At 44.7% G+C, this 19,009-nt stretch overlaps 1 protein-coding gene across 1 annotated transcript in view; it reads left to right on the top strand.

Annotated features, from left to right (window-relative positions):
- pknox2 (pbx/knotted 1 homeobox 2) overlaps positions 1-19,009 on the top strand; it is a 425,919-nt gene that overhangs the window by 362,104 nt on the left and 44,806 nt on the right. The window contains exons 9-10 of the mRNA XM_078198931.1: positions 8,137-8,251; positions 11,294-11,391. Of these exons, the coding sequence (XP_078055057.1) occupies positions 8,137-8,251; positions 11,294-11,391 (213 nt within the window). The remainder of the gene's footprint in view (positions 1-8,136; positions 8,252-11,293; positions 11,392-19,009) is intronic.

Here is a 19,009-nt window from a genome sequence, read left to right as displayed (position 1 = left end):
CTTTATTGCCCGTTGGAGCCAATAATTTGAAAGATGAACGATCCTCTGAGAGAATAAATTCCTCTTTAGCTCCATCTTAAATGGATGACCCCATGTTTTGAAACTGTGCCCCCACTTCTAAACTCTCTACAAGAGGAAAATCATCCCCACAGAGAGAAAGACGGAGAGTCATTGCAGAATCAATGGGCCAAATGTCCTCATTCTGCGCTGTCGGGATTCTGTGATTAGCAATTACTCAAGTTCCAGTCCAAATGACAAGTTTTCATCTTTATTTATCTATCTGTCTCTATCGCTTCATCCCCATCACTCAGTGTCTCTCTATATTGAATCAATCTCCCGCTGACCCATTTATATATCCCCCCCCTCCCACTCCTCTGCCCCTCAAAGTCCGCCGCACCTCAGACTGGTGAGTTGTATTCATTGCCCACAATTCAGTGGCCTCATGCAGGTGAGACTGGGCCATCAGATGGGCTTGGGCCCTCACTTGGTTTTGCGGGCAGGTGGCACAATCACAACTCCTGCTATCCAGCTGTGGCCTCATTGACCTCCTGCCTCCATGAGGAAAGTCTAATCACATTTATCACCCAATATGAAAAAGCAGTTTGCACTCGCATTCTTGTTTCCCAGTTTTTACTGTTTTTTTTGTCCTTCTGGGTGGTGTCCAGTCAGACAGACTTTTCAGCAGGTGTCACTGGATAGGAATGACTAGCTTGGCTGAATGTTTCCTTTCCCTGGCACGCCCGCACTGGTTCTATTTGTAGTTCTCTAATTGCTGCTCCAACTGAGTTCAGCTAACTTGGCATTAATCAGAAACATATAATTTCTACATGCAGAAAACTGAAATGATAAAATTCTGCATAATTACACATAGATTTGGACAGATGGAATTTCGAGTGTTCGCTTCACCTGCCTGTGATAATGGCTCTCCTCTGAGCTGTGTCAGGAGATGTTTTGACATCCACACGAAAAGGCAGACAGAACCTTATCTTAATATTTCATCAGAAGGGAAGGCACCACTGCCAGTGTAACCATCCCTCACAACTGCACTGAAGTACATTGTGTGTGCAAATTCAGATGAGAAGACCTGAACCATCAAAGCGAGTGAACCAAATTGACCCCACGTAATAAGGGAAGGTCCATATCACCCTAAGGGTTTGGAACTTCAGCTGGTCAGAGATGAATTGTGGCAATCCTTGAAGGATTCTGCTTGGACACCGTGATGCAGTCTTGTATAAGTTATAAGGAACTCTTTATTAACAATACTAAATTATGTACGTATTTACAGTCAGTATGGCGAGTACTCCATACTAGGTCCTTACATATTGTTACTCATCTCTAGACTGGGCCCAGCTCTAGGCCATGTGCCGCCTTACCTCGCCAATGTGGGTGATAATGTACTTAGTCTACTGTTAACCCTTTAGGTCATGATGTGGAGATGCCGGCGTTGGACTGGGGTGAACACAGTAAGAGTTTTAACAACACCAGGTTAAAGTCCAACAGCTTTATTTGGGAGCAAATACCATTAGCTTTCGGAGCGCTGCTCCTTCGTCAGATGGAGTGGAAATGTTTCCACTCCATCTGACGAAGGAGCAGCGCTCCGAAAGCTAATGGCATTTGCTACCAAGTAAACCTGTTGGACTTTAACCTGGTGTTGTTAAAACTCTTACTGTGTTAACCCTTTAGGTACCAGATCGTCTTCCCACAGTCTTCTAATTTAATGGATTTTGATTATCAAGATTATTTATAAACTGTGCTACATATTTGCACAAGCCCCAAATAATTTAATTAATTTGATCTACTTCAAGAATATTATATATTATATGGTATACAATACTACCTAGAATTATGGAGAACATAGAGCGTTGGGCCCAATTAGTTCATGCCAGCATTTATGCTTTGCCCAAGCTATACCTGCCTATAAACCTGTATTTCTTTCTCCTTCGTACACTTAACCTTCAATGAATAGGAACATCAGATCAGGAGTAGGCCAATCAGCTCATCAAGCCCTGGACACTACCTAGACACCATCTTCTATTTCTTCTATTTACTCCATTTATTTTATTCCATTTCATTTCATCTCATTCATCCATTTTATCATCCTTTTTCACTTCTATTTTTTCACTTCTCCATTCCAGCTTTCCTCCCTTCCACACACTCTCTTCCTCCTCCAGTGCAACTGCCACATTCCTCGGGCGGTCCTTTAACAATCTGTACCTCTGTTCTGCCACTCTCAGATTCTGACCACTAAATGGACACTTTTAGCACCTTCTCGGCCTTCTGTATCCTCATTTACATTCCCTTTGTCCAATTCCACCTCCTCTCCCCCCCCCACCCCACCCCCAACCAACACCCCAATAATATAAATCTCTGCTGATTCTCTTTGCTCTGATGAAGGGCCATCTAGACTCGAAACGTTGGCCCTATTCTCTCTCCACAGATGCTATCAGACCTGCTGAGATTTTCCAGCATTTTCTGTCTGTGTTTCAGATTCCAGCCTCCGCAGTATTTTGTTTTTACATTTCTTCTATGCTCCTTATTTGATTTCTTGATGAATATCTGATGCGATTCATTATTAATCAGTCTAATTAGGATCTCTTCTAAGATGGCCACAATGCTACACTTCCTTTTTAAACATGTTACGGATTTTCTATGCATATTGGAAAAATTGCTGAAGATATCAATCAGTTTCCTATTCTGCCTGTTACTGAACATCAGTGTTTTTTTTTAAGCAAGCAACAAGACTTGAATTTCTGGAGTGCCTTTTAATGTGATCAAATGTCACAAGATACTTCACAAGACTGTCATGAAAGCAAAATTTGCTGAAGAACTACTTAGGACGATATTAGGGCAGATGGCCAAACGTTTGGTCAGGAGCACCTTAAAGGGGAAGAGGTTTAGGGAGGAAGTTCCAGAGCTTAGGGCCGAGGTAGAGGAAGGCATGTCCATCAATGGTGGAGGAATTAAAAATGGGGATGCTCAAAGACCAGAATTAAGGTGCGGATATGTCAAAGCGTTACGGGGTTGGGGGATGTTAGAGATATGGACGAGTGAGCCTGTGGAGGAAGGATGAAAATGTTAAAATTGAGGCACTGGCTCCTGGTTGAGCAATGTCAGTCAGCAAGGACAGGGCGCTGCATAAATGTTATGAGTAAGGATACTGGCAGCAGAGGTTTCGTTGAACTCAGTTTATTTTATTAATTAGTGTCACAAGTAGGTTTACATTAAGTTACTGTGAAAATCCCCTAGTCGCACACTCCGTCGTCTGTTGGGGTACACTGAGGGAGAATTTAGCATGGCCAGTGCACCTAGCCAGCACATCTTTTGGATTGTGGGAGGGAACCGGAGGAAACTAACGCAGACACGGGGGGGGGGGGAATGTGCAAACTCCACACAGACCGTGATCCAAACCGGGAATTGAACCCTGGTCCCTAGCGCTGTGAGGCAGCAGTGCTAACCACTGTGCCACCCTGCAGACTCAAGTTTATGAAGGGTAGGAAGTGGAAGACCGTCCAGGAGTGGGTTTTGTATAGTCGTGGTGCGAAAGACATAGGGGGGAATTTTACCATTTTGAGTCTAAGTGCCGAATCCGGGCGTCAAATAGATCCGCGCCTGGAATCCTCTTTCCAGCGCGCCCACACATGTTTGGCCGGCTCCAGCCCAATCTGTGCTGTGGGCGGAGCTTAGCGCTGGCAGACCGATCGGAGCTCTGAACTGCACATGCGCAGTTCGAAAAAAATCGACCACAAGATCAGTACAAGTCCAAGAGCACGCCCGGGCGCAAAAGAAAGAAAAAGCAGAAAGCGGAGAGAGCGGCTCTCTGACAATCATCCCCTGGGGGGGGGGGAGGAGAGGGGGTGTGACGTCTTATCCTCTGCGGGGGTGGGGGGGATGTGGTGGGAGGGAAGGGGGTGTGATGTATCATCCTCTGGTCGGGGGGGTTCTGCTGCCTGTCTACAGCCGATCCCTCCTGCCGGAGTGGATGTGCGGCCATGCCAACCCACAAAACCTTCAGGATGAAGCGATTCCTCACTAAGAAGATGAAGCAGAACCGGCCGATTCCACAGTGGATCCGCATGAAAACCGGCTACAAGATCAGTACAAGTCCAAGAGGAGACACTGGAGATGGACCAAGCTGGGCCTGTAAAGGGATACACCATCACTGGTACACTACCAGCCACAGATTACTCTTCCCTGCAGGGGCAAGAGAGCGGGAGAGATGCTGTGGCTGGTAGTGTACCAGTGATGGTGTATCCCTTTACAGGCCCAGCTTGGTCCTTTTTCAGTGTCTCCTCTTGATCTTGTAGCCAGCTTTCATGCAGATCCACTGTGGAATCGGCTGGTTCTGCTTCATCTTCTTAGCGAGGAATCGCGTCATCCTGAAGGTTTTGTGGGATGGCATGGCCGCACGTCCACTCCGGGAGGAGGAATCGGCCGCAGACAGGCAGCGGAACCCCCCCCCCCCACCCCCGGGGATGACCTGGGTCAGAGAGCCGTTGCAGTCTCTGACCCCGCTCTTCGGAGGCTGCAGCGGCGACTTCGGACTTTTATTCGGCAGGTCGATTACAGCACGGACGCGGATCGGGCCAGAAGACGGTAAAATGGGATTTGGCGGTAGAGTTGGGCGCGCGGTTCATTAAGTCGATTTAAATGCATGCAAATGCATTTAAATCGCCGGGACGTCCGATTCAGGCGCGGGCCGATCCCGCACCCGAATCGGGTGTCGGTAAAGCCACGATCTGCTCGGATTCGGGTGCAGATCGCGTTAAAGGCCCAACGCCCAACTTTACCTCAGGCCCATTGAGGAGCAAATTAGCAGAGGCAGATAAGGACAATGTTTCCAAGGTGAAAATAGGAGGTGATGGCGTGGATACATGGTTGTAAACTCATCTTCCAAAGTCACAGAGAGTCTGGTTCAAATTCAGTCCGTTTCCAGGGAGAGGGATGAAGTTGATCACTAGTGCACAGAGCTCCAAATAAGTAGATTCACCATAGCTGCAATGTTCCTGAAACCTGTGCTTTCAGTCATTCTTGATGTTGAATGATTGCGAAGCTGTGCACCAGGCTGGCACTAACTAACTAACTAAGTACAGCAAAAATAGAATTTGCAGTACTTCCAATTTCATAAGTAGGCTGAGATGTAGTCCAATTTAATTTGAAATTGAGAAATGAATTTCTGATCACCATGTAATATTTAATCTTCCTGCTGTAATCTCTCTCCGGAGACCACTTCTTGCACATCAGCTCAAAGATTCCAATGGCATTAATTGTTTTATAGTGAGCTCATGACCTTTGCTGCAGATTGGAAGTTACCGTGCAAGTATGATACGCATTGCTGGGTCCGTGGCATTTTCTGTGATTAACAAGTGCTACTCTGCTGCCTTTTTCCACTCTGCTGTGGGATATGGCTGATACTGGGAAGGCAATGCTTGTGACCAGTGCCCCGAGAACAGGGTGGTGGGTGCACTAGAACAATAGTTTTGCATATGCTGTAATTCGAAATAAAAGCAGACAATTCTGTAAGTATGCAGCTGCTCTGGCGATCTCTGTAGAGAAAGAAACAGGGTTAAACTTTTAAGTCGATGATTTTTTTGTCAACAGAGTAGATGTAACCCGTGAATTGCATACAAACTGCAACAGAAGAAGAGCTAACATAGAAACGTAGAAGATAGGAGCAGGAGGAGGCCATTTGGCCCTTCGAGCCTGCCCCCGCCATTCATCATGGTCATGGCTAATCGTCCAACTCAATAGCCTAATCCTGCTTTCTCCCCATAACCTTTGATCCCATTTGCTCCAAGTGCTATATCCAGTCGCCTCTAGTTAGCTCGACAAGTCCGTGCATTAATCTATGATTGTGGCTGGAATTTTCGGGATCTTCTGGTCCTGCTGATGGTGACCCTCCACCATGGGTTTCCCGGCAGCGGGGGGGGGGGGGGGGGGGGGGGGGGGGTAGATAGAATGGGAAACCCCATTGACAGCGGCAGCCAATGGCAGGCTGCCTCCGCCGCCGCAAAACACGTGAGGAGAGGGGAGGTGGAAAATTCCGCCCTGTGCGTTGATGTTTGCTTTCCACATTAGTCCCCAAAACCAGTATTGAATAAGTCCTGCCTATTCCCATGTTCCTTTATTCTTCATTTCTTAAACTGTCTTTCTAACCTGGGTTTTAAACTTTACTCCAATTTCTTTAAAATAAGAAGGAACATTCTCCTGTTCTCTATCCTACATCTCTTGCATTTCACTTTTTATCTGTTCCTCTTGCTCTCACTTTTCAGAGGCAGGCTGTTTTTATCTACTTTGTGCCTTAGTTTAAATACCTTTATCAAATTCTCATCGCTTTCTCAAGTCTTGTATTTCTTCATACCAGGCGGTGTCTTAGTGAATCTGTGCTGTTTCCTCTCTGCCTTGACATCCTTCCTGTAGTTCAAAGCTCTAAACTGCACACAGGCACCTGTGGTGTTGGTTAAGGTTTATATTGATTTAAGTTTGCTTCTCAATTTTTATAAGCTGTTACTGAAAGCCCAAACATCCTGTGCTGATGGGATTGGGGAGAGAGTTCCAGATTCTAAGCCAAGATTAAAGGGATGGTGATTTTTGTCCCAAGTAAGAACGGTTGGGGGAGGTGAGAAACAACTATCTCAGAAAAGACCTCCAGTTTAAACCCTCTTCCCATGCTTGATTGAAGTAACACAGGTTGGGGTTTAAGAGAGCTCAGGTTGTTGAATGGATGGGGTTCGGCAGTGATCTCGATACATTCCACAAACCACCCCCCCGGCCACCATTTTAACTTTAATTGTCAGCCGTGACTCAGTAGTAATGCTCTCAACTCTCGAGTAAGAATGTTGTGGGTTGAAGGCCCATGTCTGGACTAAAGCTAGGCTGACATTGCAGTACAGTACTGAGAGAATGCTCAATGCCACCACAACTGTTGTCTATTGGATGAAATGCTAAACTGAGGCCCCTATCTGCCCCCACAGGTGGATGTAAAAAATCAAACAGCACTATTCAGAGAAGAGCAAGGAAGCTCATCAAACATGCACTGCTATCTCAGAGTGCCAGGGACCCGGGTTCAATTCCCGACTTGGGTCACTGTCTGGGTGGAGTTTACACATTCTTCCCGTGTCTGCGTGGGTTTCCTGTGGGTGCTCCGGTTTCCTCCCACACTTCAAAGATGTGCGGATTAGGTGGATTGGCCATGCTTAAAAAATTGCCCCTTTGTGTCAGGGGGACTAGCTAGGATAAATGCATGGGATTATGGGGATAGGGCCTGGGTGGGGTTGTGGCTGGTGCAGACTTGATGGGCTGAATGGCCTCCTTCTGCACTGTAGGATTCTACAGTAAACTGGAAGTCCTAGGCAGCATGTGTCCCACAGTCAATATCACTCAAACAGAATACGTGGTCATAATCTCATTGTGGTTTGTGAGACATTGCTCTGCTTAAACTGGCTGCTTTATCTCCTATCTTACAATAATGATTAGGTTTCAAAGGTATTTCATTGGTTGTGAAGAGCTTTAGGGGGGTGGCCTGAAGACGTGAAAGATGTTCTTCTTTGTTAACTTGCCTGAAATCAGGTAAAAGAAAAAGCCCACCCTCTCCAGAGGAACATGGGGGTAATGTAAGTAGCATAATTTAGCCACTGTGCCACTGCATTTTGGCCAGTGCAGTGGCACAGTGGCTAGCACTGCTGCCTCTCAGCGCCAGGGACCCGGGTTTGATTCCGGCCTTTGGTGACTGTCTGTGTGGAATTTGCACGTTCTCCCCGTGTCTGTGTGGGTTTCCTCCGGCTGCTCTGGTTTCCTCCCACAGTCGAAAAGATGTGTCGGTTAGGTGGATTGGTCATGCTAAATGTAGGGGGTTACCAGGATAGAGCAGAGGGGAGGACCTGGGTAGAATGCTCTTTCGGAGAGTCGGTGCAGACTCGATAGGCCAGATGGCCTCTTTTTTTGCATTGTAGGAATTCTATGGTTCATAGATAATCATCAATAATCAGAGATAAGTGGCTCACAGCAGAAGTCTTGCAGGTGTTTTTTTTAAACCAGCAGGTATGGTGGCCCCTTATGCTTCTGATAGGAAATTTTCTCAGATGTTGGCTGTGCAAACTACCCCCGTGTCTCACTTCTTCTTTGCTTCTTTTACTGCAGAGCTCTCCAGACTCTCTGACGACAATAAACAATGCTGTCAACTCCCAGGGGATTGTGGTACCAACATCCGCACTACAGCAAGGGAATGCTGCCATGGCAACACAAGTGGTAACAGGTAAGTGTTGATGTTAAGATTCAAGGACTAATCAGTTTCAGATCTTCCCTTTTCTTCTCTGCCCCACCATCATATGCATACTGTCTTCTCCACACAATGACTGGAAGATTGAGCATCAGAGATGACTTGTCTATTTTTGCCTGTTCGTTGAGGTTGAGAATGGGAGGGGGTATCCCCTTGAGATCTAAGCCTTCAGATGAGAAACTTCCAAACTCACCACTCATTTGGTGGTGCTTTCCCTACTTTGTCTTAGCTCTAGAATATTCAGACCAATCATAGCACCTAGCGCTGCCCTGTCCATGATCAATGGATCATCTAGGGCGGCACGGTGGCACAGTGGTTAACACTGTTGCCTCACAGCACCAGGGACCTAGGTTCAATTCCAGCTTTGAGTGACTGTGTGGAGTTTGCACATTCCCCCTGTGACATTAGGCCCATCGAGCCTGCTCCCCCATTCAATATGATCATGGCTGAACTTCTATCTCAATGCCACGCTCCATGTTCTCTCCCCATACCGCTTAATGCCTTTAGTGTCTAGAAATATATTATTTATTTCTTAAATGTTTTCAGTGACTTGGCTCCACAGCTTTCTATGGTAGAGAATTCCACAGGTTTTCCACCCTCTGAGTGAAGAGATTTCTCCTCATCTCCATCCTAAATGGCATATCTAAATTTCGTATCCTTAGACCGTGACCTCTTCAAGACGCAACCCCCCCACTCAGCCAGAGGAAACATCATCCCTGCATCCAGTGGGTCCAACCCTGTCAGAATTTTATATGTTTCCATGTGATCCCCTCTTGTGCTTCTAAACCCCACTGAATACAGCTCCCGCCAACCATGTAAAAGTTGGGTAAGATACCGGGGTGTAGTTCTTTTCAGAGTTTTAATCCTTGTTCATGAACTACTGGCACATGTAATGAGTGCAGACTTGAGAGCTGAAGGAATTTCATTTCAGAAGCACAACTTGGTGAGGGATAGGAAGCTGGGAATGAGGACTTGGACAAGTTGAATTTCATGGACTGCGTTGTATCTTTGGATAAGGCATTATCCCTCCAGGTCCTCTTTGGCATGAGGGGAGGTGATACCATAGTGGTGTTGTCACTGGACTAGTAATTCAGAGACCCAGGGTAATGCCCGGGGACACCAAAGCAGATCATGGAGTTTAAATTTAATTAAACAAAATCTAGAATTAAAAATCAAATGACTCTAATGTCCATCACCAACTTGGTGGCACTACTGCAGACTGAATTGGCCAAGTCCTGAAGGACATAGCTATTAGAATGAGCCTGCATTAGGTGGTGAGGGAACCAACAAGAGGGAAAAGCATATGTGGCTCATCCGCAGATGCATCTGTCCATGGCAGTATGAGTAGGTGTGACCATCGCACATTCCTTGTGTAGACAAAGATCTGTGTTCACATTGAAGATACCCTCCATGGTGCACTACCACCATGCTAAATGGAATAGATTATGACAGCTTGGTGTGGCTCCTGCTCTGCCCAAGACCGCAAGAAACTACAAAAGGTGAATGTAGCCCAGTCCATCAGGCAAACCAGCCTCCCATCCATTGACTCTGTCTACACTTCCTGCTGCCTCAGCAAAGCAGCCAGCATAATTAAGGACCCCACGCACCCCGGACATTCTCTCTTCCACCACCTTCTGTCGGGAAAAAGATACAAAAGTCTTAGGTCACATACCAACCGACTCAAGAACAGCTTCTTCCCTGCTGCCATCAGACTTTTGAATGGACTTACCTTGCATTAAGTTGATCTTTCTCTACACACTAGCTCTGACTGCAACACTACATTCCGCACTCTCTGGTTTCCTTCTCTATGAGCGGCGTGCATTGTCTGAATAGCGCGCAAGAAACAATACTTTTCACTGTATACTAATACATGTGACAATAATAAGTCAAATCAAAATCAGATCTAGCAACTCAGTGGGCATCCTTGATACTCTGTGGGCGGTCGGCACCAATCGAATTGTACTCCATCTCCTGGCCCAATTACCAGAGTACAGGAGGGCAAGCGAGGAGCAACATCAGGCATGTGCAAAAATGAGGTGTCAACCCAGTGAAGTTGCAACATAGTATACCTGTATGCCAGACAGCATATGGAGCAACTAATAGGCAGAGCCAAGCAATTTCGCAACCAATGGAACAGATCTAAGCTCTGCAGCTCATTATTAACTTGTAACGTTTGTAGAATTTTTCCATTTCAATTTTATTTTTAATTTCATATTTGTTCAGGGAAACTAAAGGGAGATTTTTGCTTCCTTATGTGTTGTCAGTTGCCTGAACTGACTATATTTCGTAAACGCGCCTTGTGCACGCATGGAGCAGGCTCTTTGCCTTTTAAATATTAGCCCTGTTGCAAGTTTCAACCCAGTTGTATTAAAGCGGAGATGTCCACTCGGCACTTTGGCAACCATTGTCCTGTGGCAAAAGTGATCAGAAATAAGCTCATGGTGATCATGCTGGGAGCCTGATCTGAAGTAACAAGAGGAGGAGAAGTCTGTGTTGAAAGGGAAAGGAAGGTTCATGCCAGATCCATTAGATTGCCACGTTTCCAAGCTGCCAACTTTGAGTGGTATTATCAAAGAGTGTCAGAGTGGTGAAGCTGTTTGGATAGTTGCCGTACTGATGGTGAACCTCTAGCAAGGTATAAAGTGTTAGGATGATGCCGTCCTGTGATTCTGAACTAATCAAGGACAAAAAGATAGATGAGTTATAAAATCTAATATTTTATTTGCCCTACTTGTATTGTTCAATCTGTCTTAACGATATGATTTTGCCTGCGTTGTCCATATCATTTTACCCGTGGTTCCTATTTTCTTTTTTCTTGAGTTTCCTTTACATTTCTGTCTGCTTCACCCATTGTGTATTATTTTTGGTCCACTCTCTCAGTGCTACTTGGCACCACTTGACTCTGGAATTTTTAAAAAACCTTCACGGTGTGGTTGCATGTTTTTGCACAGCAAGGAGGTTCTAAAAAGGAAACTGCAAATGTACTCACATTGTCTTTTGTGCTGTATGACTTCGCAGGTGGAACAATTTACCAGCCGGTAACTATGGTAACCTCTCAGGGTCAAGTGGTGACCCAGGCCATTCCGCAGGGTACAATACAAATCCAGAACACACAGGTGAGAGATGTAGACAGCTTCTATAAACGTCTTTATGTTTGGGCTTTTGAAACTGCAAAGGTGAAAGCAGTAGAATTGTTAACCAAATCTACAGTCTGAAGCATCTTGAGATTGAGTAAGCACTTGAGTGAGCACTCCTTGTGAGCTTGGGCCAACAGTACAAATTGCTAGTTGGTGCTAAATTGGCAAACTTGCTTGGATTGCCAAAGTTACACCAGTCATCATGTAGCCACTTACAATTAGTGCAATTGGGATACTCGAAGAGCAATGCATGGAGTTGAATGTGGAAGCTTTACTGCAACAAATCAGAGTGTGCTTACTGTTTATGGCAGCTTCCTATCCATCCCTCACTTTGTGCCAAACATTCACACAAAATAAAGAATGTAGAATAGTATAGGCAAGGCATGGTAAAAGTGGAGCTATATTTTAAACAGATTCTGCGCTCTCAAACTCTTTGGCTGGTTGTGCTGGCTTAGGGAATGTTACTGCATGTTTGCTGTGGAATGGCAGTAGTAGCGGGAATCTGACAATAACTGTAATTACTTCAGTCCCATCCTATATACTAATAAACACTGTGGGGCTTGATCACACCAATTAAAACATTGTTAATCAGACCAGTTGTCCTGCATTTTTTTTTGGTAGAGGGGTGTTGGGGACTGTGGGGTCCAGGGAACATGTTAACTGTGAAATTGTACGGAAGGTGACTATTTCTCATTGACTTTCACCCAATGCTCCTACACAGATGCCTCATTAATTTTCTTTTTGCATAAATAGAATTCTGCTGTGCGCCTTTACAAGTGCAACGATTCATTAACACTTGCTGTGAGGCAATCATTGAAAGTTTTCAGGCCTGTGAAGAAATATAAGTTACCAAAAGAAAAACTTGTATAATAATTGTATGTAATGTGCTGCCTTAAAGGGGCCTTACCAGTCATGATGTTAACCAGGATTGCTCTGTGAACTAACTCTTCTGTGTATGTATGCAAAACGCTACAGCAAGTACCTAGGAAAGCTAATAGAATGTTATCATTTATTGTGAGGGGAATTCAATACAAAAATAGGGAGGTTATGCTTCAGTTGTACGGGGCACTAATGCAACCACGTCTGCTTTATTTAAGGAAGGGTGTAAATGCATTGGAAGCAATTCAGAGGTTTACCGAGCTAATACCTAGAATGAGCAGGTTGCCTAATGAGGAAAGGGTTGGACAAGCTAGACTTCTATCTGTTGGAGTTTAAAAGAGTAAGAGATGACTTGACTAAAATATTTAAGATCCTGAGGGATCTTGACAAGGTGGATGTGGAGAAGATGTTTGCTCTTGTGGGAGAATCTAGAACGAGGGGTCGTTTATGACAGAGGTGAGGAGAATTGTTTTCTGTCAGAGGATCGTGAGTCCTTGGAACTCCTCGTGTAAGGGTGGTGGAAACAGAATCTTTGAATATTTTTAAGGCAGGGGTGGATAGATTCTTGGTAAGCGATAGAGTATCGGGAGTAGGATGCAGACCTGAGGCTACTCTAGGGGTGATTCTGACTTGGAGACATTCAGACATAGTCCCACGTATGGTAGCTTTGCACTGTTGACTTCTCAATCGAACACATGTACCAAATGTCTGAACCTGCAGTTTTTCTCGTACTGAGCAGGATTACTATTGCAACAACACTTATCATCCGTAGGGTAAAACTACCCTGTCTCACGGTGGTCTAAGCCCAGCTCGCGTTTCCTCCATCCAGTCACGACCTTATTCAATGGTGGAACAGGATTAAGGGGCAAAATGGACTACTCCTGCTCCTTGTTCATGTGTATGTTCGAACTAGGTCCAAGAAGGTGAAGCACCAGTCAACCTGAGAAGGCCAGCCATGCGATCCCTCATAGCATAATCTCTGAGTGCACTTTTGTCCAAATTTGCCAACATAGGAAGGAGGTCATTCGATAACGCCTAACATTTGTATTTACATGATGCCTTTTAATATAGTATAATAGTCCAAAACTCTCCACAGGAGCACTTTGTTACAATCCTGTTAGGGACCATTAGTATTTAAAGTAATTAACTGACAGAACTACACCACAAGATATCACATTTAAGTAAACACAAACTTTATTGTTTGTATAAGTAAATTAAACAAATCAAGCATCACTAAATTAATACGAGAGCTTATAAAGATTGTACTATAAACTTAGTCCTACTTTTAATACTTCTCAAGATTTGCCTTATCTTACAAAACTTTTTCCTGGTTCCAGCTATTCTACAAGGTACAAGAAGGTCCCTCCATTAGTTTTTGGCTAAGCGATCCTCCAGCTTTCCTTTAAAGCATCACAACTCTAGATTCCACAGCTCAAAGCCTGGGCTTCACTGCAGCTCCTGCGCAGTTATAGAATCATAGAATCCCTACAGTACAGAAGGAGGCCATTCGGCCCATCAAGTCTGCACCGACCACAATCCCACCCAGGCCCTATCCCCATAACCCCATGCATTTACCCTACCTAATCCCCCTGTCTCTAAGGGGCAATTTAGCATGGTGAATCCACCTAACCAGCACATCTTACAGACTGTGGGAGGGAACTGGAGGAAACCGACGCCGACTCGGGAAGAATGTGCAAACTCCACACAGACAGTGACCCAAGCCGGGAATTGAACCCAGGTCCCTGGCGCTGTGAGGCAGCAATGCTAACCACTGTGCCACCGTGTCGCCCTTGAAGTTGCTTAAATAATGAGAAAAACCATTGGTTTTCAATCGCTAGCTGCTAGGGTTTCAAACTGCAACATTCAGAACTCCCACTGCAACATGGTTAACTGCCTTTCACTGAGATGATTACTGTAGATTTTGTTCTTTAATTTCCAGCTAAAGAAATCTTCCAGTTGTCGTTCGCCTTACCAACGTTGTTTTATACTGAATGCCAGCTCCCAATAGCAGCCTGCATCATGAATAAAAGATCTAGCATTTACTGTACTTCAGGTGTAGATCTGGCTACAAGACCCAAAGCTGACAGTCTCTTGGCCGCTTTTGCAAAAAATAACCAATCTTGCCTGCCGGTTATGTACGAACCAAATTCACATTGGTAAATTCAAAACAAAGAACCTCGCTAAGCTCTTTCTATTTCCGGGGCAGTGTGCGGCCCCATTTGCTGAGGACGAATCCAGTTATACTCGTTAAACCTTACAAGCGCCAAAAACAGGACTTGTGCCGGCGAGATCTCCATTTGAGATCTTCCAAAAACTCAAAACCAGTTGTGATGACCACGCTGGGAGCACGGAGATGCCTGGAGGCACGGGGTTGAGGGACAATTGCTCCCTTGCACCAGGAATGGGTGTGTTGTCTTATGAGGAAAGATTGGGCAGTTAAGGCTTGCAACCATTGGAATTTAGAAGAGTAAGAGGTGACTTGATCAAAACCTTTAGGATCCTGAGGGACCTTGACAGGGTGGATGAGGAGAGGATGTTTCTTCTTGTGGGAGAATCTTGATCGAGAGGTCACTATTTAAAAGTAAGGCATCGTTCATTTAAGACAGAGATGAGGAGAATCTTTTTCTCTGAGGGCTGAGAGTTGCTGGAACTCTCTTCCTCAAAAAGCAGTGGAAGCAGAGGCTTTGAATATCGTTAAGGCTGAGCTAAATAAACCAGAGGGTGAAAGGTTATCGGGGGTAGATAGGAACGTGGGGTTGAGGTTACAGTCAGATCAGCCATGATCTTACTGAATGACAGAGCAAGCTTGAGGGGCTGAGTGGCCTACTCCTGCTCCTGATTCTTATTATCTCTCGGGTTGAACTCTGTGCTGGTTTTAATATATCTGAGCATCCGGAATGTAGAGTTGGATGTTTCCTGGGAGTGTATTTTAAAATTAAAAAGAGTTCCCAATGAGCACACTGTGCCTTAAAAGCCATATCATCATGCAGTGTTTGTCTAAAACATAGTCTTTCATTTCTGAATGGTTGCACTTTGCTCTTTTTTTTGCTGTCATCTTTCCTTTGCCTGATCCTGAGAGTTTGGATTCTTTCGGTGTTTCACAAAACATGAATTAAAAGCAAAATTTAGGCTTTTGAAACCGTGTGTTTCTTGGGACCAACTAGTCCCAGGTCTCCAGCCCAGTAGCCAATCTCTTGACATGTTCCTATACTACCTTGGTCATTTAAGACATTGGAGCCTTCCTTAAGAGTCTAAGATTCAATGGGGGGAGGATTAAGGTGTGACACAAATCACCTTTATGAGCATTTATAATAAACACCCATAAGTGTAGAATGGCGCAACACCTGTAACCTTTACTTCAAAGAACAAAGAAAAGTACAGCACAGGAACAGGCCCTTCGGTCCTCCAAGCCTGTGCCGATCATGATGCCTTAACTAAACTAAAAAAAAACCTTCGGCCCTTACTTAGACCATATCCCTCTATTCCCTCCCTATTCATGTACCTATCCAGATATCTCTTAAATGTTGCTAATGTGCCTGCTTCCACCGCTACCTCTGGTAGCACGTTCCAGGCACCCACCACTCTCTCTGTGGAAAAACGTCCCCGCTCACCTCCCTTAAACTTTCCCCCTTTCACCATGAATCTGTGCCCCCTTGTATTTGACGTTTCCACCCTTGAAAAAAATCCTCTGTCTATCCACGCTGTCTATTCCTCTCATTAATTTTGTAGACCTCTATCAGTTCTCCCCTCATCCTCCGTCTTTCCAGTGAAAACAACCCTAGTTTATTCAACCTCTCCTCATAGTCAACATCCTTGAGACCAGGTAACATCCTCGTGAACCTTCTTTGCACTCTCTCCAAAGGTTCCACGTCCTTCTAGTAGTGTGGTGACTAGAACTGTACGTAATACTCCAAATGCAGCCTAACCCAAGGTTTTATATAACTGCAACATGATTTTCCAACTCTTGTACTCAATGCCCCAGCTGATGAAGGCAAGCATGCCAGATGCTTTCTTGATCAGCTTGGCCACCTGTGTTGCCACTTTTGGGGCACTGTGGACCTGTATGCCCAGATCCCTCTGTATGTTAATGTTCCTAAGGTTCTGCCATTTACAGTATGATTCACACCTAAATTTGATCCTCCAAAATGCATCACCTCGCATTTGTCCAGATTAAACTCCATCTGTCATTTCTGTGCCCAAGTCTCCAATCTATCTATATCCTGTTGCATTCTCTGACAACCCCCGGCACTATCAGCAACTCCACCAATCTTCGTGTCATCTGCAAACTTACTAATCAGACCACTCACATTTTCCTTCAGATCATTTATATATACTACAAACAACACAGGTCCCAGCACTGATCCCTGCGGAACACCACTAGTCATGATGTGGTGATGCCGGCGTTGGACTGGGGTAAACACAGTAAGAAGTTTAACAACACCAGGTTAAAGTCCAACAGGCTGACCTGTTGGACTTTAACCTGGTGTTGTTAAACTTCTTACTGTGAACGCCACTAGCTACAGATCTCCATTCTGATAAACACCCTATAACCACTACTCCCTGTCTTCTATATCCAAGCCAGTTCTGTATCCACCTAGCCAGCCCACCCTGAATTCCATGTGATTTTAGTTTTTGTATCAGTCTGCAATGTGGCGCCTTGTCAAGTGCCTTACTAAAATTCATATAAACTACATCCACAGCCCTTCCCTCATCAATTATCTTTGTTACCTCTTCAAAAAATGCAATCAAGTTGATGAGACATGATCTTCCCTGTAGAAAACTATGCTGCCTGCCACCAATTAGTCCATTTTTTTCCAAATGTGCATATATCCTGTCCCTCAGTATCTTCTCCAAAAGTTTCCCCACCACTGATGTCAGGCTCACTGGCCTATAATTTCCTGGATTATTCCTGCTTCCTTTATTAAACAAGGGAACAACATTGGCTATTCTCCAGTCCTTTGGAACCTTGCCTGTGGTCAAGGAGGATGTAACGATATCTGTTAAGGCCCCAGCTATTTCTTCTCTTGCCTCCTACAGTAATCTGGGATAGATCTCATTTGGCCCTGGACACTTGTCTACCTTATTGCAATTTAGGATACTCAGCCCTTATTCCTTCAATATATTGACATTTTGTAGAGCATCCATACATCTTTCCCTGACCTCAACATCCGTCATGTCCTTCTCCTTGGTAAATACTGATACAAAGTACTCATTAAGGATCTCACCCACTTCCTGTGGCTCCACGCATAACTTCTCTCCATTGTCCTTGAATGGGCCTACTCTTTCTATTGCTACCCTCTTGCTCCTAATATGTGCATAAAAAGCCTTGGGATTCTCCTTGACCCTGTTTGCTAAAGACATTTCATGGTTCCTCTTAGCCCTCCTAATTCCATGTTTAATTTCCTTCCTACTGCCACTATATTCCTCAAGGGCTTTGTCAGTTTTAGATACTTAGACCTATCATATGCTTCCTTTTGACTAAGTTACAATTTCCCTTATCATCCATGGTTCCCGAATCCTGCCATTTCTATCCTTCATTTTTGTGGGGAAATGCCTGTCCTGCACTTCAGTCAACTGGCCTTTAAAAGCTTCCCACATGCCAGACATGGATTTGCCCTCAAATAGCCGCTCCCAATCCACATTCCCCATTTCTTGTCTAGTTTAGATGTAATTGGCCCTTGCCCAGTTAAGCACCCTCACCCGAGGGCGGGCCACTCTTGTCCTTATCCATGACTGCCTGAAATCTTATGGAATTAGATTATGGAAACCCAAACTTCCTGAGTCATGGACAGCTCTCAAAAGCAAGCTTATGCCTGACTATTTAGGGTGGTCATAAAATAGCCGATGGGCCTAATCAGATATGGTCAGCATTCTTCCATTCTTTTCTCAACTGATACCACCAGGATATCAGCCATCATGCTCTTCACTGAGGATCTTTTATGCAAATTAATTGCTGTGTTTGCCTAATGAATAAGTCCATTGGCTCTAAGGTGTGTTAAGATGTTAAGACCTTTTCTTTTTACTCTGCTTTCCAAGATCATGCATTTTTCGACATTGGTATGAGAACTCCTCACAAGGCTGCATGTCCCATGGTTTTTGGCACTTGACTTCAGGTTCAAGGAGACCTTGTGCCGACTGTAGTGCAGTTGCTCGCATTCTTCACCTCTGAGTCAGAAGGTTGTAGGTTCAAGTCCCACTCCAGCATAAAAAAGGGCTGGCATTGCAATGTAGTACTGAGGGAGGGCTGCACTGTCAGATATGCCCTCTTTTAGATGGGTCACAAAACTGAGGCCACATCTACCTTCTGTAGTGGACAGAAAAGGGCCCATTATAAATGGGTTACAAAGAAGAGTGAGAGAGTTATGCTGTCCTGGTCATTATTTACCCCTCAATCAACATGAGAAAAAAATGTATCTGGTCATTACCACAATGCAGTTTGTGGGAGCTTGTAGTACAGAAATATTTTGTCTACATTAAAGCAGTAGCCACTATGTTTCAAAAGTATTCCATTGGTTGTAAAGCATCTTGGGACATCCAGTGGTTGTGAAAAATGCTGTATAAATGCAAGTCCCGGTTACTTTGTGGTAAGAATGCAAGATGATACAAAAGGTTACAAACTGGCAAGTTTAGGACTGATGCTCAAGAGGAACAAAGGATGATAACTAATACAGAGAATGGCCTTCAGTAAGGTGGTGGAGGTAAGTTAGCACTACTGCCT

Source organism: Mustelus asterias, chromosome 27 (genome assembly GCF_964213995.1).
Source record: "Mustelus asterias chromosome 27, sMusAst1.hap1.1, whole genome shotgun sequence".
NCBI lineage: Eukaryota > Metazoa > Chordata > Chondrichthyes > Carcharhiniformes > Triakidae > Mustelus > Mustelus asterias.
The sequence above is the reverse complement of the archived record's forward strand: the minus strand, read 5'-3'. Positions and strand labels throughout refer to the sequence as shown.